General features: G+C 36.5%; 1 protein-coding gene across 2 annotated transcripts in view; it reads right to left on the bottom strand.

Annotated features, from left to right (window-relative positions):
• The window catches only part of LOC121383323, a 37,759-nt gene that overhangs the window by 2,520 nt on the left and 9,911 nt on the right, over positions 1-25,328 (bottom strand). The window contains exons 5-15 of one of the 2 annotated variants that reach the window (XM_041513277.1): positions 25,107-25,273; positions 23,950-24,074; positions 22,544-22,805; positions 21,295-21,338; positions 19,132-19,208; positions 15,559-15,895; positions 12,032-12,084; positions 9,412-9,534; positions 7,939-8,058; positions 3,898-4,039; positions 2,326-2,476 (exon numbers count right to left, since the gene is read on the bottom strand). In XM_041513277.1, the coding sequence (XP_041369211.1) occupies positions 2,326-2,476; positions 3,898-4,039; positions 7,939-8,058; positions 9,412-9,534; positions 12,032-12,084; positions 15,559-15,895; positions 19,132-19,208; positions 21,295-21,338; positions 22,544-22,805; positions 23,950-24,074; positions 25,107-25,273 (1,601 nt within the window). The remainder of the gene's footprint in view (positions 1-2,325; positions 2,477-3,897; positions 4,040-7,938; positions 8,059-9,411; positions 9,535-12,031; positions 12,085-15,558; positions 15,896-19,131; positions 19,209-21,294; positions 21,339-22,543; positions 22,806-23,949; positions 24,075-25,106; positions 25,274-25,328) is intronic. The other variant, XM_041513278.1, reaches the window with a different exon arrangement.

Raw genomic sequence — 25,328 nt, 5'->3', positions numbered from 1 at the left:
AGAGTGAGGGAGAGTTTGTCAAAAGTTACATGTTTTCTAAACAATTGTTTTATTTTGATATAATTAAATTTTCCCTGCATCTATACACTTTACGGCAATCTGATTGGTCCAGAGGTGCTTACTTTTTTTGTTCATATCTCAATAAACTGAAAACATTTAAGCCACACCTACTACCTCCCCCAACCTCACTGACTCGCACTACTTTTGTGCAACAAGCCTGATTATTCAAGCAACCATATTTAGATATTTTGAAGAAAACACATGTGAAAGATACAAAAGCAATAAAAAAATGTATAGGATAAATTAATGGAAAATGGCCCATAGAATTAACCTAAACTCATATAATTCAACCCATCCTTACAAACTCTGGCTAATCATAAAATAACTCGGTCGGTGGCCAAAGAAATGTAGAAAACTTCACACCTGTAATTAACTTGTAGGGTGTATACTACCAAATCAAATCCCATAGACGACAATAGAAACATGTGTGGCTAAAACTCCTATCTGCAGCGTATCAATCGACATAAACACCACAGATATAAATACTACCACCCCTCACCCTTAAAGTGAATCAGAAAAAATTCAGGGTGAAGCTGCTCATTTCAGAGTTAACGGGTAGCATCTATGACTACCCTAGTTCCGCAAAACAATCTGAGTACTTTTTTTACAGGTACCCCAAACGTTTCAAGCACAAGGCTACTTGACACAGTGGTACTAGATGAAATAAAATTGCATACATTTTTTGCCCAGGTGAAGCTATTTTTTTTTACAACCAACACACTCACATTTATCACCAATCACAGGACTTGTGGTGTTAACTTCTCTATCAAAAGTTCGGTGCACCTCGAACTTTGACCAAGCCGGAAGTTATTTGGTTTAGTACTACCTATAAGCATTGTTCCCAACTATTGGCGAAAATTAAACAGTTCCCCCGACAGCATAAATGTTAGACATGTTCCCTTCATTCACATTAAAAAAATATAAACTAAACACGAATCGGTCAATTCCTTCCAATATAACTAAATGATCTGTAAAATTGCACACAGCAGCAGTTAGAGGAAATGGTGTCACTTATCAAAATGAAGTCATTTAAAAAATCACTTGATTCAAATAATAGTGAATGAATGTTTGCATTCTTATGCGACATAAGTATCAATGAAGTTTACGTAAACAATACTACAGAGGTATTTAAAGCTAAACAAAATAAATTCAGTTACGTATTATTAAAGTATGTATAAAAATTGGGCATTACATAATTTGTATTACATAATGTTAGAAGGGGCAGTGGTCTTATCATTACAAACATTACATAGGGATAGGTAGTACATAAAATGCCAAATTTTGCATTGCATAATTAATTGTTGAATAGCCTCTATTCCGAACTACAATTGGTGGCCTAATTCACTAAACTCATGCAAAAATGTCTTGCAAGGATGATGCAGTGTTGCTCAAGAGAGCTTTGAAAATTAGGCTCCTAAACTTGGAACTAGTCATTGGATTGGGGTGGGACATAGCCCAGTTAAAAAGTGCTCGGTCTATGCACAGTCGGTCTAGGACTGATCCACGTCAGTGGGCCCACTGAGCTATTTCTCATTCCAGCCAGTGTTCCACGAGTGGTATATCCAGGGTATAATCTACCATACAATTATTAAAAATATATTAAATGCCAAAACCTGCAGAAACCCACCATTATTTTCAACAAAATATCAATCATTATATGAAATTCTTTCGCCAAATTAAAATAAAATTTAATTTAATAATCGGTGAATTTGGCAAGTGGCAGAGCTAGCCCTGACATTTAGTACTTGGCCAATAACATTTCTTTATATTAATCACTTCTGAATAATTCTCAAGCAGATAATTTATATATCTGAAAAATTGGCTAACGTTCAAAGTTAAAGTTTGTTTTGTTTAACAACACCACAAGACAAAACTGATTTATTAATAATCAGCTATTGAATGTTAAACATTTTTTAATTTTGACATATAGTCTTAGAGAGGAAACCCGCTACATGTTTCCATTAGTAGCAAGGAATCTTTTATATGTATCATTCCACAAACAGGATAGCACATATCAATGCCTTTGATATACCACTTGTGGTGCACTGGATGGAACGAGATATAGCCCAATGGGACCACCAACGGGGATCAATCGCAAATGGACCGCGCATCAAGTGAGAGCTTTACCACTGGGCTACGTCCTACCTCACCACCCTTCTTCATTACAATATAATGTCTTCATCTTAGAAAGGAGGAAACCTGTTACTTTAAAAAAAAAAGAGGATAAAACCCAGTTGTTTCCAGTGAGAACTCTGCCTGCAGTACCTGGCTATTTCTTTACACTCAGCCGTGAGAGCGGACTCCATGGCCTGTAGCGCGGTTGCCGTCTTTGTGGTGTGGGGGGTCGCCGTCCTTGTCATGACACTCAGTTCTCCTAGAAGATGCTCACTCTCCAGTAATGCAGACTCAAACATGGCTGAAAAAACACAATGAACGCGAGAAGCATTATCACAAGATGACACAGCTTTTCAATGGGTTCTGAACTGAAGAAAACTTTCATCGTTTTCACTTTTCATGAATACTTAGCCTGTCCTCTCACCAAGTGCATCTCCCATCCCTTCAACACTATCATCCATGGATGGGTCTGAACATCTAAAAAGTTTATTTTGTTTAATGGCACCACTAGAGCACATTGATTACTTGATCATCAGCTACTGGATGTCAAACATTTGGTAATTCTGACACGTAGTCATAAGAGGAAACCCGCTACATTTTTCCTAATGCAGAAAGTTATCTTTTATATGCACTTTCCCGCATACAGGAAAGCATATACCACGGCCTTTGACCAGTTATGGTGCACTAGTTGGAACAAGAAGAAACCCAATCAGTTGAATGGATCCACCAAGGTGGTTCGATCCTGCAACGCAAGCACCCGAAGCAAGCACTGAACTGACTCACTGAATATCTAGATAACCAATCAAATGGCTACCTCATGTCTAGTGTATCCACTCATGATATGTGACTATCTTTTTTTCCTGCGTTCTTATGGTCAGGTCAGTGTAACAGAAGAAAAATATCTCGATAGAAAGAATCTTATATAGTAGATGGTGGCAAGCCCCTTAAGTCACCGATTCTAGTTTCTGAGCTATACACCTTTTCCGCTCCACATCAAATCTGCTCCACATCAAATATGTTTTGAACTACTAAAAATACCAGGGGCACCAAAAATACATTATCCAAAATATATAATTTAAGCAAGAAGATTTAAGTAAGGTGTAATTTAATATAGTACACAGGCTGTAATAGCCAAAAATATTTTACAGTCTAATAAATCAGGTCAGTGCGTTCAAAATTCGACCTTAGTGGGAGCACAGAGTGTTTTATCTACTGAAATCCACTTTAGGATATCAGATTCTCAAAGTCTGCAGTTTGGCAGGCTACTAGATTGTTCGATCTACCAACTATAGTCTGTCCCACCATTTTATAAAAATGTTTTTTGTAAATAACTTTAGTTTGGTTTGATGTAACCAGAAAAGTAAAAGTGTTTTGGAAATAACGAAAAAAAAACCCAACTACTTTTGTGGGCAATTTACAATTCAATCAGCTCAGAAATAAATAACTTGTAGTACTGTGGGCACAACCTCTGGTTAAAACAGGAACTATTCCCATAGTAAGGATGAGACTGGAAGTGGCAAACTCAATGGGCAGAAATCTGTAATATTTATAGTCTTGTAATGAATTTAATCAGCTCAAAAAATAAATCAGATGTTACAAATTTTGGCCTAATTTAGGTGGTTCCCCCCAAAATTAAAACGTGGACTATTTATTTATTTTTAGAGAAGTTGTCTAAAATTGCCATGGGTGACGAATTCTCAAGCTGGAGCACCGATGACGTACCTTGGTACCGATCCTCATCGTCGGGGATATAGATTCCTTTTGTTCGAATCTGATGTCGTGTTGTGTCTAAGCTGTCTGCTAAACTCTTATGCTCACCACAAAGTCGTGGCAGGTTACAAACTATTGGTTCCAATGCTGCCGCCTGTAAAAAGAATTAAAACTACATTCCCTGGAATATTTTTATTATTTAAGCATATAGAACAGAAAATCCAATTACGTTTGGTGCATATATGACGCCGCACTCCGCATTGGTTTCACTACGCTGGCTTATCCAGGGCAAAAACAAAGCCATGATTTTTTGAAAGTGGAACACTTTTGACAGGCTCGTACCGATCTCGGTTTTCATTGGCTTATCACAAGTATAGAATTCCCCAACAAGAGATCACATGAGATTTCGCAATTTTTGAACATATTTAACTGTCTTGATTGAGGGGTTGTCTCATATCTCCAAAACATATTTATATCCATAAAGGTATGGTACAACACCTTTCCAGGGGTCGATGAGTGGGGGATTTGCCTTGAAATTTTGACAGTGGCCAGCTGTTGGCATACGCGTTACATGTAAGGTGGTGTTACTAATTACGTAACGCTCTAGGGGTAGAGGAAGAGGGTACTGTGTTTGATTTACGTAACATTTTTCAAGACTATATGTTATTTTTATTCATTACTTAGACCTAAAAAGGTGTTTTTGGGAAATGCGAGGTCAGTCTAGGATCGATCCCCATCGGCGGGTATACAAAAAGACCATGGTATGTGATATCCTGTCTGTGGGATGGTACATATAAACAATCCCATGCTAAAAACAAATGTAGCGGGTTTCCAAGACGTGTGTGCAGGGTCATAGACCATGTTAAGCGAAGTTTATATGGGGCCATGCTCCCCCAAAAAATACATTTCAATTTTTTTTAAGCTTGAGCAAGTAAGGGTTTTGACCTCCAATACCCTCCCCCTGCACATGCACCCAATTCCTCTCTAAGATTATATGTCAAAATTACCAAATGTTAGACATCCAACAGCAGATGGAAGGAAGGATAGGATATGTTTTATTTAACGACACACTCAACACATTTTATCTACGGTTGTATGGGGGTCGGATGATTATTAAATCAATATGCTTTATCTTTGATGTCCTTAAAAACCCACCCCCCTCCAACTTTACCATTTCCAAACGAAATAATATTTCTTTGAATTTGTCGATTTTAACACGTAAAATTAAGAAGTGAAAACGTTTGTCTACTTTAGTATATTTTATTTTTAAAATATATACATGATTAATGTGTTACTAGTATACAAACTAAACTTTGAAAGTTCTACTAACACTTTAAAAAATATCAATTCTGAAATAGGAAGGTACGACTATCGATAATACGTTGTCAAGATCAAACCGGTTTTAACTAAAGACTCTAGTACTGTATCCTCAACCGAACATTCTTCGTACAGCGCAAGATTTCTCTTTTAATTTTTTGAGACAAACACTACAACAGGCTGTCATTTGTGCTTTGCCGAGCTATGGCGGCACAGGCAACGAATCAAGCGTATACGTTTGACGATATCCGTTCATAGCGAACACACACATTTTTAAAAGTGCATTTGAGCTTGTATTTCACATTTGTACATGTTATAATATGATAACCACAGAATGTAACTTTAAACATTTGTTTTATCTATTTGTTTATTTTCCTTCCTTCTATTCTTTTTTCTTTCCTTTTGTGATAACTGTTTATTACTTTAATAACATAGTATATGTATTCTTGTATTTATTATTGCATTAAAGTCACTGACACCAGTTTCAAGATACAGACACATTTAAGCTTATTTGCATTAAAGTCACTGACACCAGTTTCAAGGTACAAACACATTTAAAATTATCTGCATTAAAGTCACTGACACCAGTTTCAAAGTACAGACACATTTAAGCTTATTTGCATTAAAGTCACTGACACCAGTTTCAAGGTACAAACACATTTAAAATTATCTGCATTAAAGTCACTGACACCAGTTTCAAAGTACAGACACATTTAAAATTATCTGCATTAAAGTCACTGACACCAGTTTCAAGGTACAAACACATTTAAAATTATCTGCATTAAAGTCACTGACACCAGTTTCAAGATACAGACACATTTAAGCTTATTTGCATTAAAGTCACTGACACCAGTTTCAAGGTACAAACATATTTAAAATTATCTGCATTAAAGTCACTGACACCAGTTTCAAAGTACAGACACATTTAAAATTATCTGCATTAAAGTCACTGACACCAGTTTCAAGGTACAAACACATTTAAAATTATTTGCATTAAAGTCACTGACACCAGTTTCAAAGTACAGACACATTTAAAATTATCTGCATTAAAGTCACTGACACCAGTTTCAAAGTACAGACACATTTAAAATTATCTGCATTAAAGTCACTGACACCAGTTTCAAGGTACAAACACATTTAAAATTATCTGCATTAAAGTCACTGACACCAGTTTCAAAGTACAGACACATTTAAAATTATCTGCATTAAAGTCACTGACACCAGTTTCAAGGTACAAACACATTTAAAATTATCTGCATTAAAGTCACTGACACCAGTTTCAAAGTACAGACACATTTAAAATTATCTGCATTAAAGTCACTGACACCAGTTTCAAGGTACAAACACATTTAAGCTTATTTGCATTAAAGTCACTGACACCAGTTTCAAGGTACAGACACATTTAAAAGTATCTGCATTAAAGTCACTGACACCAGTTTCAAGGTACAGACACATTTAAAAGTATCTGCATTAAAGTCACTGACACCAGTTTCAAGGTACAGACACATTTAAAAGTATCTGCATTAAAGTCACTGACACCAGTTTCAAAGTACAAATTTTTTCAGTTTCACATAAAATGCACTAGCAGCTACTACAACCATCAGGATGATAACAGATATGTTTTATGAAAAAGTGCATTAAAGTTAGAAGTTTATTATAAATATAATACATACATAAATTACTCCCTACCTTTGATTATTGTTTGATTTTCCCCACAATAGATTCCATATACTATATTGTAACCATGTCACCTAGATTGACTTCGATGAAATCTCCTATAACAAAAAGCATAATGTAACTTTTTGCCATCCGTCATGCTTTTTTATGGAACTTTGCAAGGGGAGTAAGAGGATCTGATGTAATCTAACAATGTTGTGACATCAAGCAATTATCATGATGTCATAGTACTTCGGAGGCTTCCACCCGTCTTGAAAAGTATTCCATAAAGAAGCTAAAATGGCAGATGGCGAAAAATCACAAGCTTTTTCTCCTAGCAGATCTCAGAAAAGTCGATATAGTTATATACTAGTATTTGGAATCTACATATATGTCATTGTAATGGGGTTGTCTCACGATTTCGGTCTGGATGAAAAGTAGGAGTAAATCTAACAGTAATTAAAGGTAGGAGAGTAAGTTATCATGATAGCTGTTAACAATGTGTTTCAGTATTAAACTCTTGTAGAATATCCCTTACTTGAAATACAAATGCAAAAATAATGTTCTCTACCACGAAGAGAAGCTATTAAAATATTTAACATATCAATCTTCTCAATGTTTTTCCTTCACAATGTTTGATCACTCTGTCATAGCAGGGCTTCTAGATTATGGTAGCAACACTCCCATGGCTAGTGATATTCAATGTTGGGCTAGTAAATAACTACTATCGCCATGCCCGACAGCTAGTGAAAAATCCCCAGAAGAGTTGTCAAATGCCACATTTAAGTCTATTTTGTAAATATGAATACCCTGCACCCACTCCCAATTTAAGGGTTTTTAATCTCTATCACATTCTTTAGGTGACACTTCCTAAAATTGTATTACTTAAAGTAAAGTAGGGCTAGTGAATATTTTCTTGTGGCCAGTAAATTTTTAAAATCACTGATCCCATGGCAAGTGGATTTTTATAAACATTCGAGAAGCCCTGGAGTCCTAACTTCCTAGAAACTAAGATTGTTAATGATAATTGAAGATTTCACATTGACTCATTACACTACAGGTGCCAATGAGCATACATACCTGCAGCTCTAGCTGCTCATCCAACAGGATGTTGTGTTTTAGTCTGGTGATTTCCTTCCTCAACGTATATACCTGCTTTTTTTTTTCCTCCACTGCCTCCCATAATTCCAACATCTCAGCCTGTTATAAGATCACACCACAAGTATTATATATTTTTTTATCTGAAGATATTAGATGATTAGAAGCCTTTCATTCTGTCAACACTCGTATCGCTTCCTATTTAATAGTCTACTAAAAAAAATTTTTTATTCCAATGACAAATGCATGGTCTAGACACAGAACCATTCTTATGAAATGTTCATGGACAGAACTTTAAACTAGAAAAAAATTATGTTTGAATATGATAATTCATTTTTGACAATGATTTACATTAATGCAGTTAATTCATTTATTTAATTAAACATTACTTAAATTTTTGGTGTTTCTTATTCACTAATTATACAAGGTATTGTTTGGTGGGGTGGGGGAATGGGGTGAGGTGGGGGTGTTAATGGGCATATGTTATACTGCAACAGTCATCACACCCAACAAATGTAGCATCAAAATTAAGTAAACACAAACTTAAAACAAAACAGGCAATAAACGTACAACTAAACCAAGAAATAACAATAGATTAATGGAATTTCACAAACAATAATAACAGAACAACATGCAATAACAAAAGGTAAATGGAATTTCACAAGCAATAACAGATCAACTAGTCCGAGTACTCTGACTGTAAGAGAGCTAGACGGACATTTGGACATAAATACGCTTATTACAGTCAGAGACCAAGCTATGTATTTTTTGGGCAATTCCCGACAACCAAGAAGTTGGCAAAGATTTCCGCTCTAATACTACAACAATCCTGTTTGACGTCAAATACCTTTACATCGATCATTTTCGAGTTAACTGATTAAAAAAAATCCACATATTAATCACTAATACACATAGTACAGAAAGAAATCCGACAGCACCCACATTCAGCTGCGCTTTGTGACACTCCGTCGCAAGAATTACAAAGCTTGGTGACCTATTTCGTGACGTAGATCACATGATCGCCCACTGGGCGATTCCACCTAGTAGACGGAATGGCTGGGTGGGCGATCATGTGACGCAACGTCACGATATAGGTCGGCGAACTTAGAATTCTGCTGTCCGGAGTTTGCCGAAGCTTAGCTGAATGTGGGTGCTGTCGGGTTTCTTTCTGTAGTGTGTGTATTAGTCATTAATATCTGGATTTTTTTTTAATCAATTAACTCGAAAATGATCGATGTAAATGTATTTAACATCAAACATAGGATTGTTGTGATATTAGAGCGGAAATCTTTGCCAACTTTTTGGTTGTCGGGAACTGCCAAAAAAATACATAGCTTGGTCTCTGACTGTAATGAGAGCGTATTTATGTCCAAATGTCCGTCTAGCTCTCTTACAGTCATAGTACTCGGGCTACAGATTAACAAGCAATATATTAATGGAATTTCACTGAAATACCATTTCTTGTTTCTCTTGAGTTTTAAAGGACATCTTGGCTTGAGAATCGAGAAACAGTGACTGGAGATACCGAGCGTACAACAGCTTCAACGTCCGCACACTCACTGGCTGGTCCGTCTTCTTCTGGCAAACAAACAACAGAAGAAAAAAAAAGGAATGTAATATATAACAATGCAACCAACACATTTTAATTACAGTTATATGGTTAAGGATCACACAAATAATGAGAGAGGAAATTCACTGTTGCCAGCAATGGGCTACCTTTTCAAATTAGCAGCAAGGGATCTTTTATATGCAGCATCCCACAGATACATGGTCTTTCTTACACCAGTTTGTGGAGTACTGGCTGGAACTGGAAATAGGCCAATTAGCCCACCAATGGGGATCAATCTTATACCAAATGCACATCAGGCAAGCACTTTACCACTAGGCTATGGCTCATCCCAACAAACATCGAACTCATTATGATATATTCAATTCATTATATACTACTCAACTTTCGATAGTGATATACCAAATATTTGCCATGATAAACTATTTGTGCACATCTTAAATTTGTTCAACAGGTGGTCACTTTGAAACTATGCAGGCTGGATATCCCATACATGGCCACAGTAAGGCATGACTTCAGTTAGATATGTCACACACCAAACACAATAAATGCATTTGCTTTACGTGACATATGTTTGTTCAAATATCACTAGCCGAAGTTAGTAGTGTAAGCACAAACAATTTACTCTATTCTGATTGGACATTGTTAAGAAACTGAATATCCTTCAATAAAATTATGTCAAATGGGACGTCATTACATAAACAGGTCATAAACTGACATAAATGCATATTTATAAACTTTATAACTTTTTGTTGTTTGTAAGTTTAAGAATTGTTTGTCATTGTTTTGTGAATTTACCAATCTGGCATGTCTGACCAGAGACACTGGGTTAGTGGTTACTTGTCACTAACAAACATGAATGGAAAGGAATACTTACACTATCACAGCACATTTGTTAAAGAGTAACTATTCAGTGTCAAACATCATGTGGCACAAGTGAAAACATTATCAGTGAAATTTAGTTTTTCCAATTTGTAACTACATTATCACATATGGGACGAGACATAGCCCAATGGTAAAGTGTTCGCTTGGTGTGTGGTTGATTTGGGATCGATCCCCATTGGTGGGCCCATTGTGCTATTTCTCGTTCCAGCCAGTGCACCACGACTGGTATATCAAAGGCCTTGGTATGTGCTATCCTGTCTGTGGGATGGTGTATATAAAAGATCCCTAGCTACTAATGGGAAAATGTAGCGGGTTTCGTCTCTAAAACTATATGTCAAAATTACCAAATGTTTGACATCCAATAGCCATTTTTAATAAATAAATGTGCTCTAGTGGTGTCATTAAACAAAACACTTTTTTTAATCACATCTAGTTTACATCTAAAATATTTATTTTTTGCAAGTATTATTGTCTGACATCAGATAAACTTTTCCCAATTTTATGCAACATGTACTTTGTTCCTGTATTGGCAAAAGCATGAATTCCCACAATCTATTTCCTACTCTCAATCATTGGCATTTGGCTATAGATCAGCACATGCTAAATGAGTACAAAGTACAAAGTTGATCAAATACTGACAAGAAATTAATGCAACTGGCCAAAATTGTGTGCTGATTTTTTTAATGGTTGCATTAGAGGTAAGGTAACTGTTTAAAGTAGACGTACGGCGATACCGGAGAAAACAACGTAATGGGGTTCAAGCGGACTAAACTGGAAAAAAAAATCATAAACCTTTCAATTAATAGTAACCTTACATACAATACAATACAATGTATTTGTGAGTTTGATACACACACTAAACAATTTATGACCAGACTGCAACTTATCTGGCAGACTTTGACGAGTACCAGTGAGGTACATGATAAGCCCATCAGGAGTTTGATGGAAAACCACATCTGTATTATTAATGACTATGTTATGGGTATGATTCAAGTCTAATTGTGTGAAATGTTTGCAATGGGATGGATGAACAGTTTGTTTTGTACCAACCACCATCCCAAGTTGTTCCTACATGTTGTTTGATGGTCCTGTATGCATATGTATGTAAGGTTTGATGGTCTGGACAAGAAAAAGTTAACAGATGGGTGTATAAAAATTGGTAAATACAGGGCTCGAATTTAATGACGGAATTCATGGCAATTGCTGTCATTGAGATATAAATTGCCGTAGGTAGAGAGCATGACCTGCGGCACAAAAGCTCCTCAACAATGGAAAAATATATACACATTGTCTGCCAGTATTTAACATTTACACATTTGATAATGTGAAATACACCAAAATAACCTTTCAGTCATGTTTATTTGCTGCAAATGTCACTTTTTTAAATTTAACAAAGGCAGGTTCAAAATTGTCAAACTTAAACACAATACAGCTATAAAAAAACATTTCAGCTCGATGTCTAGAGGCATTGCAGAAAAAAAATCTGGAAAAGTATGTGGAACAGACGGACAGAAAGACAGACAGAAAGACAGACAGACAGACAGATGGAGATGAAACCTACAGTCCCCTCGGGTTGGACCGGTAAGGGATTAATAACATCAAACCAAGTGGAAGGGCAACTACCTTTGGTGCTTTCTGGGCAGAACCTTTATTGCTAGATTTGCTGTGATTAACATCTGAAAAATAAAAACAATTAAATTTAATGGCATCCAAAATTTATGGATTGTTGTATATCACAGTCTAATGATCCTATAGATACATTCGTCCAGGAATTTACTAATTTAAATTAAACATGGTTCCAGATACTGAAGTCCTAAACATTTCACAAACATACAAAGGTTTATAAAACTAAAAATATTTTTATTGAGATATTGAACAATTACACTTGAGAATGGACACACAAACCAAGACATAAACCAGCCAACCCATTAATATATGTATCTGCTCCACTCAGTTTTACCAGTAAACTATATGTTAATGTTCTCAAACACTGTATTTTTCATTCACAGCTTGTACAATGAAGCTGTGTGAGGCTATACCACCAATTCCCATGTCATTACTACCATAGCAACTTAATATTGTCAGTTTGCGAAACAGGTCCTCTTTACACACACCCATCCCTTCCAAAGAAAAAACTCAAGTCTTTTGCAAACGTTTCTTTGTTGATGACAAGATGGTTGATCCTTTGTAAAACATGTATTTAGATAACTCAGTCTTTGGAAGTTATTTGTTACGGTCATTACTAACAGCATTTTTAAGTGTTGAAAAAAAAAAAACGTTTGTTTTATTTAACGACGCCGCTAAAGCACATTGATTTTTTATCTTATCATCGGCTATTGGACGTCAAACATATGGTCATTCTGACACTGTTTTTAGAGGAAACCCGCTGTCGCCACATAGGCTACTCTTTTTACGACAGGCAGCAAGGGATCTTTTATTTGCGCTTCCCACAGGCAGGATAGCACAAACCATGGCCTTTGTTGAACCAGTTATGGATCACTGGTCGGTGCAAGTGGTTTACACCTACCCATTGAGCCTTGCGGAGCACTCACTCAGGGTTTGGAGTCGGTATCTCGATTAAAAATCCCATGCCTCGACTGGGATCCGAACCCAGTACCTACCAGCCTGTACACCGATGGCCTGCCACGACGCCACCGAGGCCGGTTTTTAAGTGTGGAATGCAGTCTCTTGGAAATGGTAACACAACAGCAAAATGAGACAATGCTCTGGCTTATGAGTAGTTAATTCAAAAGTTGTGTGGTCAATCTACAGTCATCATTTCTTTCAATGTTGGTAAGTAGACCTGACACAGTATGTACATGTTGGTATGCCAAAAAAGCATATATTCCCTCAATTAATTCAGCTTCTTTTTTTTGCACTATATACATGTACAACCAAGCTTCCTTTTCTTTGATACATATATTATACCATACGGATGTATATTAAACAGATAAATTTAATTTATATTCTGTTTATATATGTTAACCAGGTCTGTTTACTATGGTACCACTGGCCTCAGTGGTGCAGTGGTTAAGCCACTGGGCTACAGGCTGGTAGGTACAGGGTTCACAGCCCGGTACCGGCTCCCACCCTGAGTGAGTTTTAACAACTCAGTTGGTAGGTTTAAGACCACTACACCCTTTCCTCTCTCACTAACCAGGGCTCGCGCTGTCGGTAGCCAAATTAGCCATTGGCTAATTTTTACAAAAAATGGCTAATAAAATTTGCAAGTGGCTAAAATTTTGGCTAAGCCATGTTCTGTCTTCTGGTGTGAACAAACGGTTACATAATCTATCCGACACCTCAAACATTCAATTAGCGTAATAGCGATCTCGCGACCGGTATCGAGAAACGGTGTCATGCATAGGCCTTATAATGTTTGCTTATTTTAATAATCACGGTTATTAATTTTAACGGCATGCATTCAACATGTATGACAGCAATGTCTGGAAGATCTGTAATTTGTTATTTTTACTTTGTAAAATCTTTGAACCAAAGTAATAAAAACAGACCGACAATGCGTGTCAATTTAAATACACATGCCAGTTCAGGGCCAAAAGACATGTAGGCCATCTCAAGGCTGAGTTCAGCCAGACCGAGTGAAAACAAAACGTTCGTTAGACTGGTCTGTGCGCTTCACGTTAAACCAAATGGACACGACGAACACCAATCAAATAGTTCGCGAACCTTAGGAAGAACGTTCGTTGGCTGAACTGAGGACAGCTCTCGGTGCGAATATACGTTTCAGAGTCAGCTGACACCCGCGTGTCAAGAGACATCGTTGCGGACATTAAACAATACGATTACGCAAAAGTAAATCTTGATGTAAATTTGTAGAAAAACAATAGTTATTCGCATCAATGAATACCTAACTGCAGTTTTTGTTTATTCCTTTGTCTTTGTTAATTTCGTACCCATGGTCGAGAGCACGCATGCAGATCGCGATCGCCGGAAATTAACATGCAGTATTTAAATTATACAAATTGCAGTTAAATGTACACTGAATAAAATTAGTTTACAATAATCATATTTGTTAGATAATTTTAGATATAAATTTGTAAGACTGTGAGGTGACATTTAATAAGTTAGCTGAATTTTAAAAAGACCGTAAATATTAATTTTATTAAAGGATTTGTTGTTGGGTTTGTTTTGTTTTTTTTGTTTTTTTTTAATAAATTGAGTATACTTTGGTGAAGTCGGCATTCTTAGCCGAGGTATTTTATAAGCAGAAATCACAACAAGCATTTAACACGACGCTGAAATCAACAGCAACAACATGGCACAAATTATGAAATCGTTTGGGGTGGTGAATTGATGGGTCACTTAAAAAAACATCAAAAAACCCCCAACTTATTTAAACTAACATAAAGATTGCTATTTAAAGAAATAATGAGTTCTATATATATAAAAAAAGCTCTTAAATTTTTATTTGGGAAAAAAGGAAGAAAGAAAAAACAACACCATGCATAAACATCCACCCACCCCCATATCTCTGTATGTTTGTTAATTTAATGTCATAGGCCTTAGAAGTGTGGGTGGGTGTATGGGGTACTGGCTTCAAACTCTGAAGATATTGCTTAACCCCATCCCAACCCCACCCCCGCTGAAAAAACTCAAAGTAATATATTAACTGCCCCTAACCCCACTGAAGTTTTGTTATTCCTATTTATTCCAGTTTGTACACAATTAGCTGAAAAAGATACATTTTCATATTCATATATAAATACTCTATATAAAGTACTGCATAAAACAAATTTGGCTAAAGCATTTTCAATATGGCTAATAAAAATTCCATTTAGCTAATATTTTGGCTACAGGTATTTTTGATCCAGGGTGAGCCCTGCTAACCACTAACAACTAACCCATTGTCCTGGACAGACAGCCCAAATAGCTGAGGTGTGTGCTGGAAAACAGCGTGCTTGAACCTTAATTGGATATAAGCATGAAAATAAGTTAAAATGGATGAACTATGGTACCAATAAAACCCAAATAACATCAAGCAAGTTCTACAGCTATCTACATTTACTTTTCCATCTAGGAGCCAGATGGCACCTACTTCTATTTTTTTTTATATAGATAGTAAGAAATGTTTTAAGTCACCAAATGTCAAATGAAAAAAAATGGTCGTAATGTAGAGATGCCTGTTGTACCTGCTGCCAACATTGACATTTCCGAGTGAATAGCCGAAGCATCATGAAGCAACATGGATGACACATCATGGGTTGGTGTGGACGTTTTGGCTCCTTCGGCTTTGTGTGGCGGTAACACTGGAGTTTCTGGTCTTTCCTCCGTTGACTTGGGTTTCTTCTTGCGGGCCGAGCCCGGCCTCTCCACACTGCGATATCCCGACCCCGAACGAGAGTGGTCCACACTGCGTGCTGTGGACACTTTGTACATCAGACTGTTATCCTTTCTGGACCCCAGGCGCTCACTTCCTTGGGTGGGACCAGAACTGTTCTGATTGAAGTTTTTCATTGATAACGAACTCTGGAAATTAAAGGTTGTAATGTCAGTAGTAATTACGGATATGCAACATCAATGTTTGGAGTTTATGCCGTCAGTCAAACAAGTGAAAATCAAATTATGCTTGCTCGCTTAATAGTTATTTTCATGCTTATATCCAATTACAGTTCAAGCACAGTGTCCTGGGCACACACCTCAGCTACCTGGACTGTGTCCAGGTTAGTGAGTTAGTTGTTAATTGCTAGTAGTTAAACTTGCTCTGGGTGGGAGCCCATACCAGGTGAACGCAGTACCTACCAGCCTTAAGTATGGCTTAACACCACTACACCACCGAGGCCGGTAAAATTTACCAATAGTTATAAAGACAGACAGACAAAAACAAATGAATGAATAAGAATGAATTCATGATTGAATGAAAAGTTAAAGTTTATTTAATGACATCACTAGAACACATTGATTTATTAATCATTGGCTACTGGATGTCAAACATTTGGTAATTCTGACATATAGATAGGAAACATGCGACAGTTTCCATTTGTAGCAAGGAATCTTTCATATGCACCATCACACAGACGGATAGCATGGCCTTTGGTATACCAGTTGTGGTGCACTGGCTGGAACGAGAAATAGCCCAATGGGCCCACCGACAGGGATCAACCCTAGAGTGACCACATGTCTGGCAAGCTCTTTACCACTGGGCTATGTCACGCCCCAAATAAATGAATGAATGTTTAATGGCATCTCTTTCCAGGCATGAAATATATATCTCGGCTAGTAGGTGTCAAACAAAGGTACTTATCTGAAAAATATGATAACACTTAAAAGAAAAATTGTTTTCAGGCATCTAACACTACCTAGAAAAAAGGTCCAACCCTAATGTGGTGTTTTTTTATGTCTTATTCTCACTTTGTTAAATCTATTTCTTATTAACATTTAGGTGAAAAGTACATACAATTTCATCTGGACCCATAGGGGTAAATGTAGTAAAGAAATAAACCCAAACCCAATTTACTCTACCTAGTGTTTAGGGGCATGTTCCCAGTCTTATTCTTATTTTTTGTTTTTTTCGAAAAGTACATATATTTTTAACTGGACCCATAAGGGTAAATACAGCAAAAACACACACAACTACCCCAACCCCCCTCCAAACAAAACAATTAAAAAAAAAAAAAAAAAACCAAACCCCCCCCCAAAAACAACAACTTGTTACCTAGCTTTGTGTTTTTAACTTCCAAGCTGGCATTCTCTGTTTTATACCTTACTGGTTATATGCCCAGCACTTTGTTTATTCTCCTGAGGATGTTCGTTTTTAGACTAACGAAACGTCGAATATTTAAAATATTTTTATGTAATTTAAAATTTTAAGGTGGTTTCAGTGGAAACATATATTTTTATATATACAGTCAACTCCACTTATTTGCACATCGGTTTATAGCATAATTCGGTTAATCGACTATTTTCACCCAACACGGAACCATTTGCCCTTATAACACTACAAAACATCCGGTTAATTGCACAGACTACAGGCTATATATCGGTTATTTGCACATATAAATAACGAATTTTTTTTTTTTGGTGCTAAATTAATGTCACAAATGACTGAGAATGTCTATAAAACTTTGGCAAAAAAACTCAAATAAATCACCGATTAATCTGTTTTGTTTGAGCTCACTGTGTGGTAAGCCGACTGTAAGTGTAATCGCTGTTTACAGAGTCGACGTGTGACATGCAAATGAGATGGTGTGCACGTTACTACTGGTGAATCACAATACCCGACTACAAGATTTAAGAATGACATAATTAAGTTGAATAAACCTAAGACCTAATGTTTTGTTTGCAATATATTGCTGTTAATCAGAGGCCATCTCAATAACAAGTAACTCTCCGACTATTATTTTTTAGAAGTACCGCCTGTGCGCTTGTACGCATGCGCACTCAAACTATTGAGGCCCTATTCGATTGACGTGTTCAGGGCAATCATTGTTCTGTATCAATTATTACGTTATGTTGAGAAGCCTTGTTAATAATTAAAAGATTACAGATCAATCGTCCTAGGCGGTTATGTTTTTAATAAATGTGACCGAGAAAGGGTTGTTGTTCACTTATTCATTAGATGCAGTGTACGCTATATCTGTTAAACGCAAAAGAAACGATTTATCACTTGCTTCCCGGAAAATGTAGCGGAAAAAAAATGACTGGTGGGGGAGGTCGTCAAAAAAAACAAACATAACAAAGACCGTTATTTATGGATCGTCCCTAAGTTTTCTGCTATATTGTTAGACACCAATCAGTCGGACTTCACCATGAAGGTCAGTCAATTGTGTTAGACCGGTCATGCATGCAATGCAGACTGCTGGAACTGATAACGACTCACTAGCCGAGCTTAACTTTAATTGCTTAACAATAGCAAAGTCATTATTTGGGGATCACAAATAATACCAAAGCTTGCCGTATCTTTTGGGATGGAAAGAACACCATACCAGCAAATGCATACAAGTTCACGTAATTCTATTCGGTCAATCAACAGCCCGGTAATTCCGGAAACTGACGTCATTTTGTAAACACGTGCACCGATGAAACGTGAACTTTTTGATGGTTCTGTTGTTTCAAGTTTATCTCATTAACTACATGGCTAATACACTTTGTTTACACTAGTGGATGGTCAGTGGGGTTTTTTTTTAATGCACAAAGTTTGTGTTTTTAGAAAACGACGCCAGTTTGTGTTTTTAGAAAACGACGCCCAGTGACGGACGTTGTTGGTTTTTTAGAAAATGATTTCTGGTCTGGCAGATTAAAACAAAAACGCCATGCTAATTATATATATCGATAGATATATTTTTTTACATTTATATATATCCAACTGCATGTGACATGTGTTAACTGTAATAGTTCCGGTATGAAGTACCGCATTATGCTAGACTGTCTCCCATGCCACTTTGTAGTTGGATGGCTGTTACAAAGTGAAAGTCGGTACTCTATCGGTTAATCGACTAACCCGGTTAATTGCACAAAATCGAGCAGCACCGAGGGTATGCAAATAAGCGGGTTTGACTGTACTTTAAAAACAAAAAAACAAACTAAAACACCAATTTTACTCTTCTGTTTGGAGCATGTTCCCTGAAAGTTATTTTTAGGCCTAATCCAGCTAACCAGCCAGACAAATGTTGAATGGGAGAGTGAGTGAGTATTAGCTAGATTTGGTAACTAAGGAACTAAAGAACTTTTCTTATCATATTGTTTTTGCATCTTCTCTTACTTACCTTGTCCGGTAAAACAGAAGTGCTGTTTTTTAGCAATTGTGTACTCTGCATGTACCTGGAAGGTACAAATCTTCCAGCTGGAAAAAACAACAAAATGAAAAAATACAGTAGCAATTAAAACAGCAAAACTGGCTCTAAATCATATTACTCTTAATATATACTATATAACATTAATGGCTTGAAATCCCCACAACCTACATGTACATGTATATAGAACTATATATTCAACACCCAATATTAAATACTAAAATAGAATGAAACAGAGGTGTGTGTGTCACTGTGTGTGAGTGAATGTGGCGCACGCATGTGTGTTGATAAACAAATTTAAATAACAAAAAACCCACCCACACACACATAAGAATCCTGTGATATATTATTTCATTTATGTACCCAATACCTAGCATGGTATGTGGGTAACACAACAGACTGGTATATAACATTCTTAATACATCCAAAGTAGTGTTATACAACTTACTTTTATATAAAATTTTAAAATATGAATCTCTGCAGTTTGACTCACTGCACAAACAGTAATTTATCTAACAACCTTCAACAGTTGTTAAAATACAACTGAACTGCATTAAACATCCGTCTATTACCTTTCAGTATTTTATTTGTATTTTTTATTTTTTTGGTCAAAAGTAATGACAACTTGTTTATACAAACATTATAAAGTGTAGCATCTTCAACAAAGTATAATGAATGAATTATTTTTATCAACAACAGCTAAAAAATACACAGAATAATGAACAACCATGTACTCAATATTCACAACGAAACATGTACACAACCACATGGCTTATATAGTTATTTTCGTGCTTATATCCAATTGAAGTTCAAGCATGTTGTCCTAGGTAAATGCCTAAGCCATTTGGACTGTCTGTCCAGGACAATGGGTTAGTAATTAGTTGTTAGTCTTCAGTGAGAGAGAAATCGGTGTAGTGGCCTTATGCCTTCCAACAGAGTTGTTAAACTTGATCTATGTGGGAGCCGGTACCTGGAGGTGAACCCAGTACCTATCAGTCAATTCTGATAGCTAAGCCAATACACCATTGAGGCCGGTGACCCTTCACCACTGATCAGTTCCATTAAATACCACAAAGAAGAAGTTCATTGTAGTTTATGAACAAGGGAGTGTTCATTATCATATTTTATGTTACTACCAAGATATCACTGCATCAATAGCACATCATTATTTAATGATAAATTTTAATTTGTGAATATCCTCATATAACTCTCCATTCGTCTCTGTTATTTGTTTTTTATAAACAGTTTCATAATTCATAGAACCAAAATATTACCTACCTTGGTAAGATGCAACCATTCTGGTTACTGTAAAATACCTTATTTTTGCAGGAATTTTTTTTGTGATTTAATGAAAAGTAATCAGTTTGCAAGCAATTATTTTCACAAATTCCCCATCTCTTCCCCCAATAAAAAAACCCCCTTAAGTACACTAATTTTAATATTTATTGTTTACAAAGTACTGTAAGCTTACACGTGGTGCTTAGGCTACCCTGTTTGCTTTTCCGTAATCCTCAAACTTGTTATAAAAAAAAAAAAACCCAAAAGCAAAACGAAATTTAAAGGGGCAATGCTAGCTCAAGTTTGATTTAAACAATATTTATTAGTCAAAATACTCGTTCAGTACGTTTTGTGATTGACCAACAGGCAAAACCTTTAATGTGAAGGCCCAATATGAACTACGAGTATAGTTTCGTTGTACATGCCCAACCCGGATTTGTTTCACTTCCACATTTTAACATACTGTGATGTTTACTTCCGTTTTTAAAACATGTGCATTGCTTTTATGGTCAGCACATACAAAACTTAGTATTGTTTATTATCTGATAATACACGGTCTGTATTTACATGTGTATATATTTTTTTAATTTAAAGTGTTGTATTGTTACTACTAGTTCCATGCAACAGAAACTAACGAGGTCTCAGGTCTGATTGAACGAGACTATTTTTGTTTTAATATCCAATTTTTGTCAGCCTTTAATGTTACATAGAATTTATTTTCACGAATTTTATTCAAATGTAAAACTAAATTCCAGACGAAAATAAAATATTTTACAGTAAGCCACATTTAGAATGTCTATACTATGAACATTTTCAAATGTCATATATCTAATCTATCTACAAAACAATGTAACTTACTTTTTTTCTTGTTTGAAAGAGGCCTTTTCTGCTTTGAAATAATCCTGTAAAAATCAAAATAGTGTTTCTGTTTAATGAAACCCCTAGAGCGCACTGATTTATTAATCATTGGCTATTAGATGTCAAACATTTGGTAATTGTGACATATAGACTTAGAGAGGAAATCCATGACAGTTTCCATTGGTATTATAGGTAGTACTAGACCAAATAAGTTCCGGCTGGGTCAAAGTTCAAGGTGCACCCAACTTTTGATAGAGATGTGAACAGCACAAGTCCTGTGATCGGTTATAAATGTGAGTGTGTTGGTTGTAAAAATAATAGTTTCATCTGAGTAAAAAAAATATGCAATTTTATTTCATCTAGTACCAATGTGTCAAGTAGCCTTGTGCTTGAAACATGTATGATTCACTTTAAGTGTGAGGGGTGGTAGTATTTATATCCGTGGCATTTATGTCGATTGATACGCTGCAGGTAGGAGTTTTAGTCACATATGTTACTATTGTCGTCTATGGGATTTGATTTGGTAGTATACACCCTTAAGGAATCTTTTATATGCACCATTCCACAGACAGGATAGCACATACCATGACCTTTGATATAACAGTAGTGGTGCAATGGCTAGAACGAAAAATAACCCAATGTGCCCATCAAAAGGAATCAATCCAAGACTGACTGCACATCATGCGAGAACGTTACCACTGAGTTAGGTCCCGCTCTGAAACAATCAAAACAGATCAAATGATTTCTAATGACATCTTCTGTAGTTTTGCAGGTACAGAAATATGAGGTAGACTTTTTTCTTTACATACCAATACCAATGAACAAATAAACTATTTAATGGTCATTATTTTATCTCTCTTACATTGGTAAGAACATCATTCGTTATTGCATTGATAAAAAGCATCATCAAAATCAACTATCTTCTGATGTTTAAGTGGACTTAAAATTGATTTGTTTGTGATATGTAAGTTAGCTACAAGGGCTGTAAATAAGTTTTAGTTGGAAAAGACATTTAAATGTGCTTAAAACCTGCTTTTTGAGGATATGTAAGAAATAGAGTATTTTACAGTAATATTACTTTGTTACACCAGTTGTTAAGCACTGGCTGGAACGAGAAATAGCCCAATGGGCCCATAGATGGGGATCGATGCTACTCGAACCACACATCAGATGAGCACTTCACCACTAGGCCGATTCCCTCCTGCATTAGTAAATGATGTTAATTTTTAAATGACTGGTTGACTAATACCTGGGTTTAGACTGAGTGACATAATCTTGCAGTGAGCACGCATCACTTTCACTAGTCACAGACTGAGCATCATCCATGTCGGCCACGATGGGAGTCTTGCTCTCGTGCAGGTGCTCAGATGCGCTCGACCCATTAGAATCGTCAAAGTTGGGCTGTGGAAAATGCGTTGGGAATGGTCGACCGGTTCCCGTTCGTGTCTCCCCGTGTACAGGATGCAGAGAAAACAAAGGTTTTGTAGCCGAATGGCGTTCCTCGACACTACCTGAAACAAAACAAAAAGGAACTCAATTAATTGTTTTTAATGTATGATATTCTTGGCCACAAATGTCCCAAATTAAATTTCGCAAACAAGTAAACCAAACTCAAACATGGTCTCAATGAACAAAATGTACTATGATTACAAAGAATATTATTTTAAGAAATGTACCAGCCTTTGTACATTCAGGTGGGATCGATCCCCGTCGGTGGGTCCATTGGGCTATTTCTCGTTCCAGCCAGTGCACCATGACTGGTAAATCAAACGCTATAGTATGTACTACTCTGTGTCTGTGGGATGGTGCATATAAAAGATCCCTTGCTGCTAATCCAAAAGAATAGCCAATGAAGTGGCGACAGCGGGTTTCTCTCTCAATATCTGTGTGGTCCTTAACCATACATGTATGTCTGATGCCATATAACCGTAAATAAAATGTGTTGAGTGTGTTGTTAAATAAAACATTTCTTTTTTCTTTTTTTTCTTGTACATTCAGATGGAAACAGAATATATTACCTGCCTTTTCATCTTGAGCAGGTTAATTACTGTGAACTAGATTTAACTCCACTACTAACATTTTCCTTCTTTTTTAACACAGGAAATGCAAGTCAATTCAACTTCAGAGCTATTAGAGCTACTACTACTTTATCATGTACTTCTCTTTAACAAGAAAACATTCTATAATGCACAGAAAAACTGTATGATGCAAGTCCACTGCACTGTTTAACGGAGTTATAAAGAAAAGACTGTAATTGATGGGAATGAGAAAAACAACGAATATGTTTTAAAACGGCGAAATATGACCCTGGCAACTTTGAGACTGCACCTTTAACATAAGATAAATTTGTACAATATTTCATTTAGCTAGCTGTTTAATAGAGGTGTTTGATTGAGCAAGTTACACTGTACCCTCACGGCTATTTCTTGTACCAGCCAGTGCACCACGACTTGTATATCAAATGTCGAGGTACGTGCTATCCTGTCTGTGGGATGGTGCATATAAAAGATCCCTTGCTAATGGAAAAATGTAGCGGGTTTCCTCCCTAAGACTATATGTCACAATTACCAAATATTTGACATATAATAGCCAGTAAGTAATAAATCAATGAGCTCTAGTGGGGTTGTTAAACAAAATAAATCTTTTTAACTGTACCATCAACTGAACTGTGGTCTCCATGTGTGACTCTCTCCTGACTCGGTTCGGTCGACGCCAAAAAACTGACTTTGGGGACACCTTTCACCTGAACTGTCCACTTGTCCAAACCATCGGACGCATTCCTGAATCATATCAAACAGTTGCAGTAATATTCCTATTTCCAAAGGTGATAACATTTTACAAAACTGTTTCCATTGAAACCATCTTAAAATTAAAGTTATATAAAAAAATATTCTAAATTGTATTACAAAATGTGTATTTTCATATTATTTAATAATAAAGATTTTTTAACTTAGGAATGTATCATATGTTACAAAACAAAAGAAAACAGTCCCTAAAAGCTGTGTGAATGACTGTTTCCTTGTTCCATCTCTAGCACAAGTCCAGTTTTACAAACACAGTTTGTGAACTGTTTCTACACAGTTATCAGGTTTGTGATCTGATTCTACCAGGTGAGTGACAAACACTGTTACCTTGTTTGTGATCGGATTCTATCAGGTGAGTGACAAACTGTTACCTGGTTTGTGATCTGATTCTACCTGCGAGTGACAAACACTGTTATCTGGTTTGTGATCTGATTCTACCAGGTGGGTGACAAACACTGTTACCTGGTTTGTGATCTGATTCTATCAGGTGAGTGACAAACTGTTACCTGGTTTGTGATCTGATTCTACCTGTGAATGACAAACACTGTTACCTGGTTTGTGATCTGATTCTACCAGGCGAGTGACAAACTGTTACCTAGTTTGTGATCTGATTCTACCAGGCGAGTGACAAACACTGTTACCTAGTTTGTGATCTGATTCTACCGGGTGAGTGACAAACACTGTTACCTGGTTTGTGATCTGATTCTACCGGCAAATGACAAACACTGTTACCTGATTTGTGATCTGATTCTATCAGGTGATTGACAAGTACTGTTACCTAGTTTGTGATCTGTTTCTACCAGGTGAGTGACAAACACTGTTACCTAGTTTGTGATCTGTTTCTACCAGGTGAGTGACAAACATTGTTACCTGGTTTGTGATCTGATTCTACCTGGTGAGTGACAAACATTGTTACCTGGTTTGTGATCTGATTCTACCAGGCGAGTGACAAACACTGTTACCTGGTTTGTGATCTGATTCTACCAGGCGAATGACAAACACTGTTACCTGGTTTGTGATCTGATTCTACCAGGTGAGTGACAAACCACTCGAACTGGTGACTGTTCGTATCCAACGACAACATCGACTTCGGCACTGGCTGGCTCTGTTGTTTGTCGAGAGGCATCAAGTATGAGAACCTCATTCTGATGCCGTCTGGATCTGTCACCAGGTGACTGAAATACATTTCAATTTCAACACTAAAGGACAGCCTTATTATTCAAAACTCGA

Source organism: Gigantopelta aegis, chromosome 10, assembly GCF_016097555.1.
Source record: "Gigantopelta aegis isolate Gae_Host chromosome 10, Gae_host_genome, whole genome shotgun sequence".
Lineage (NCBI taxonomy): Eukaryota > Metazoa > Mollusca > Gastropoda > Neomphalida > Peltospiridae > Gigantopelta > Gigantopelta aegis.
The sequence above is the reverse complement of the archived record's forward strand: the minus strand, read 5'-3'. Positions and strand labels throughout refer to the sequence as shown.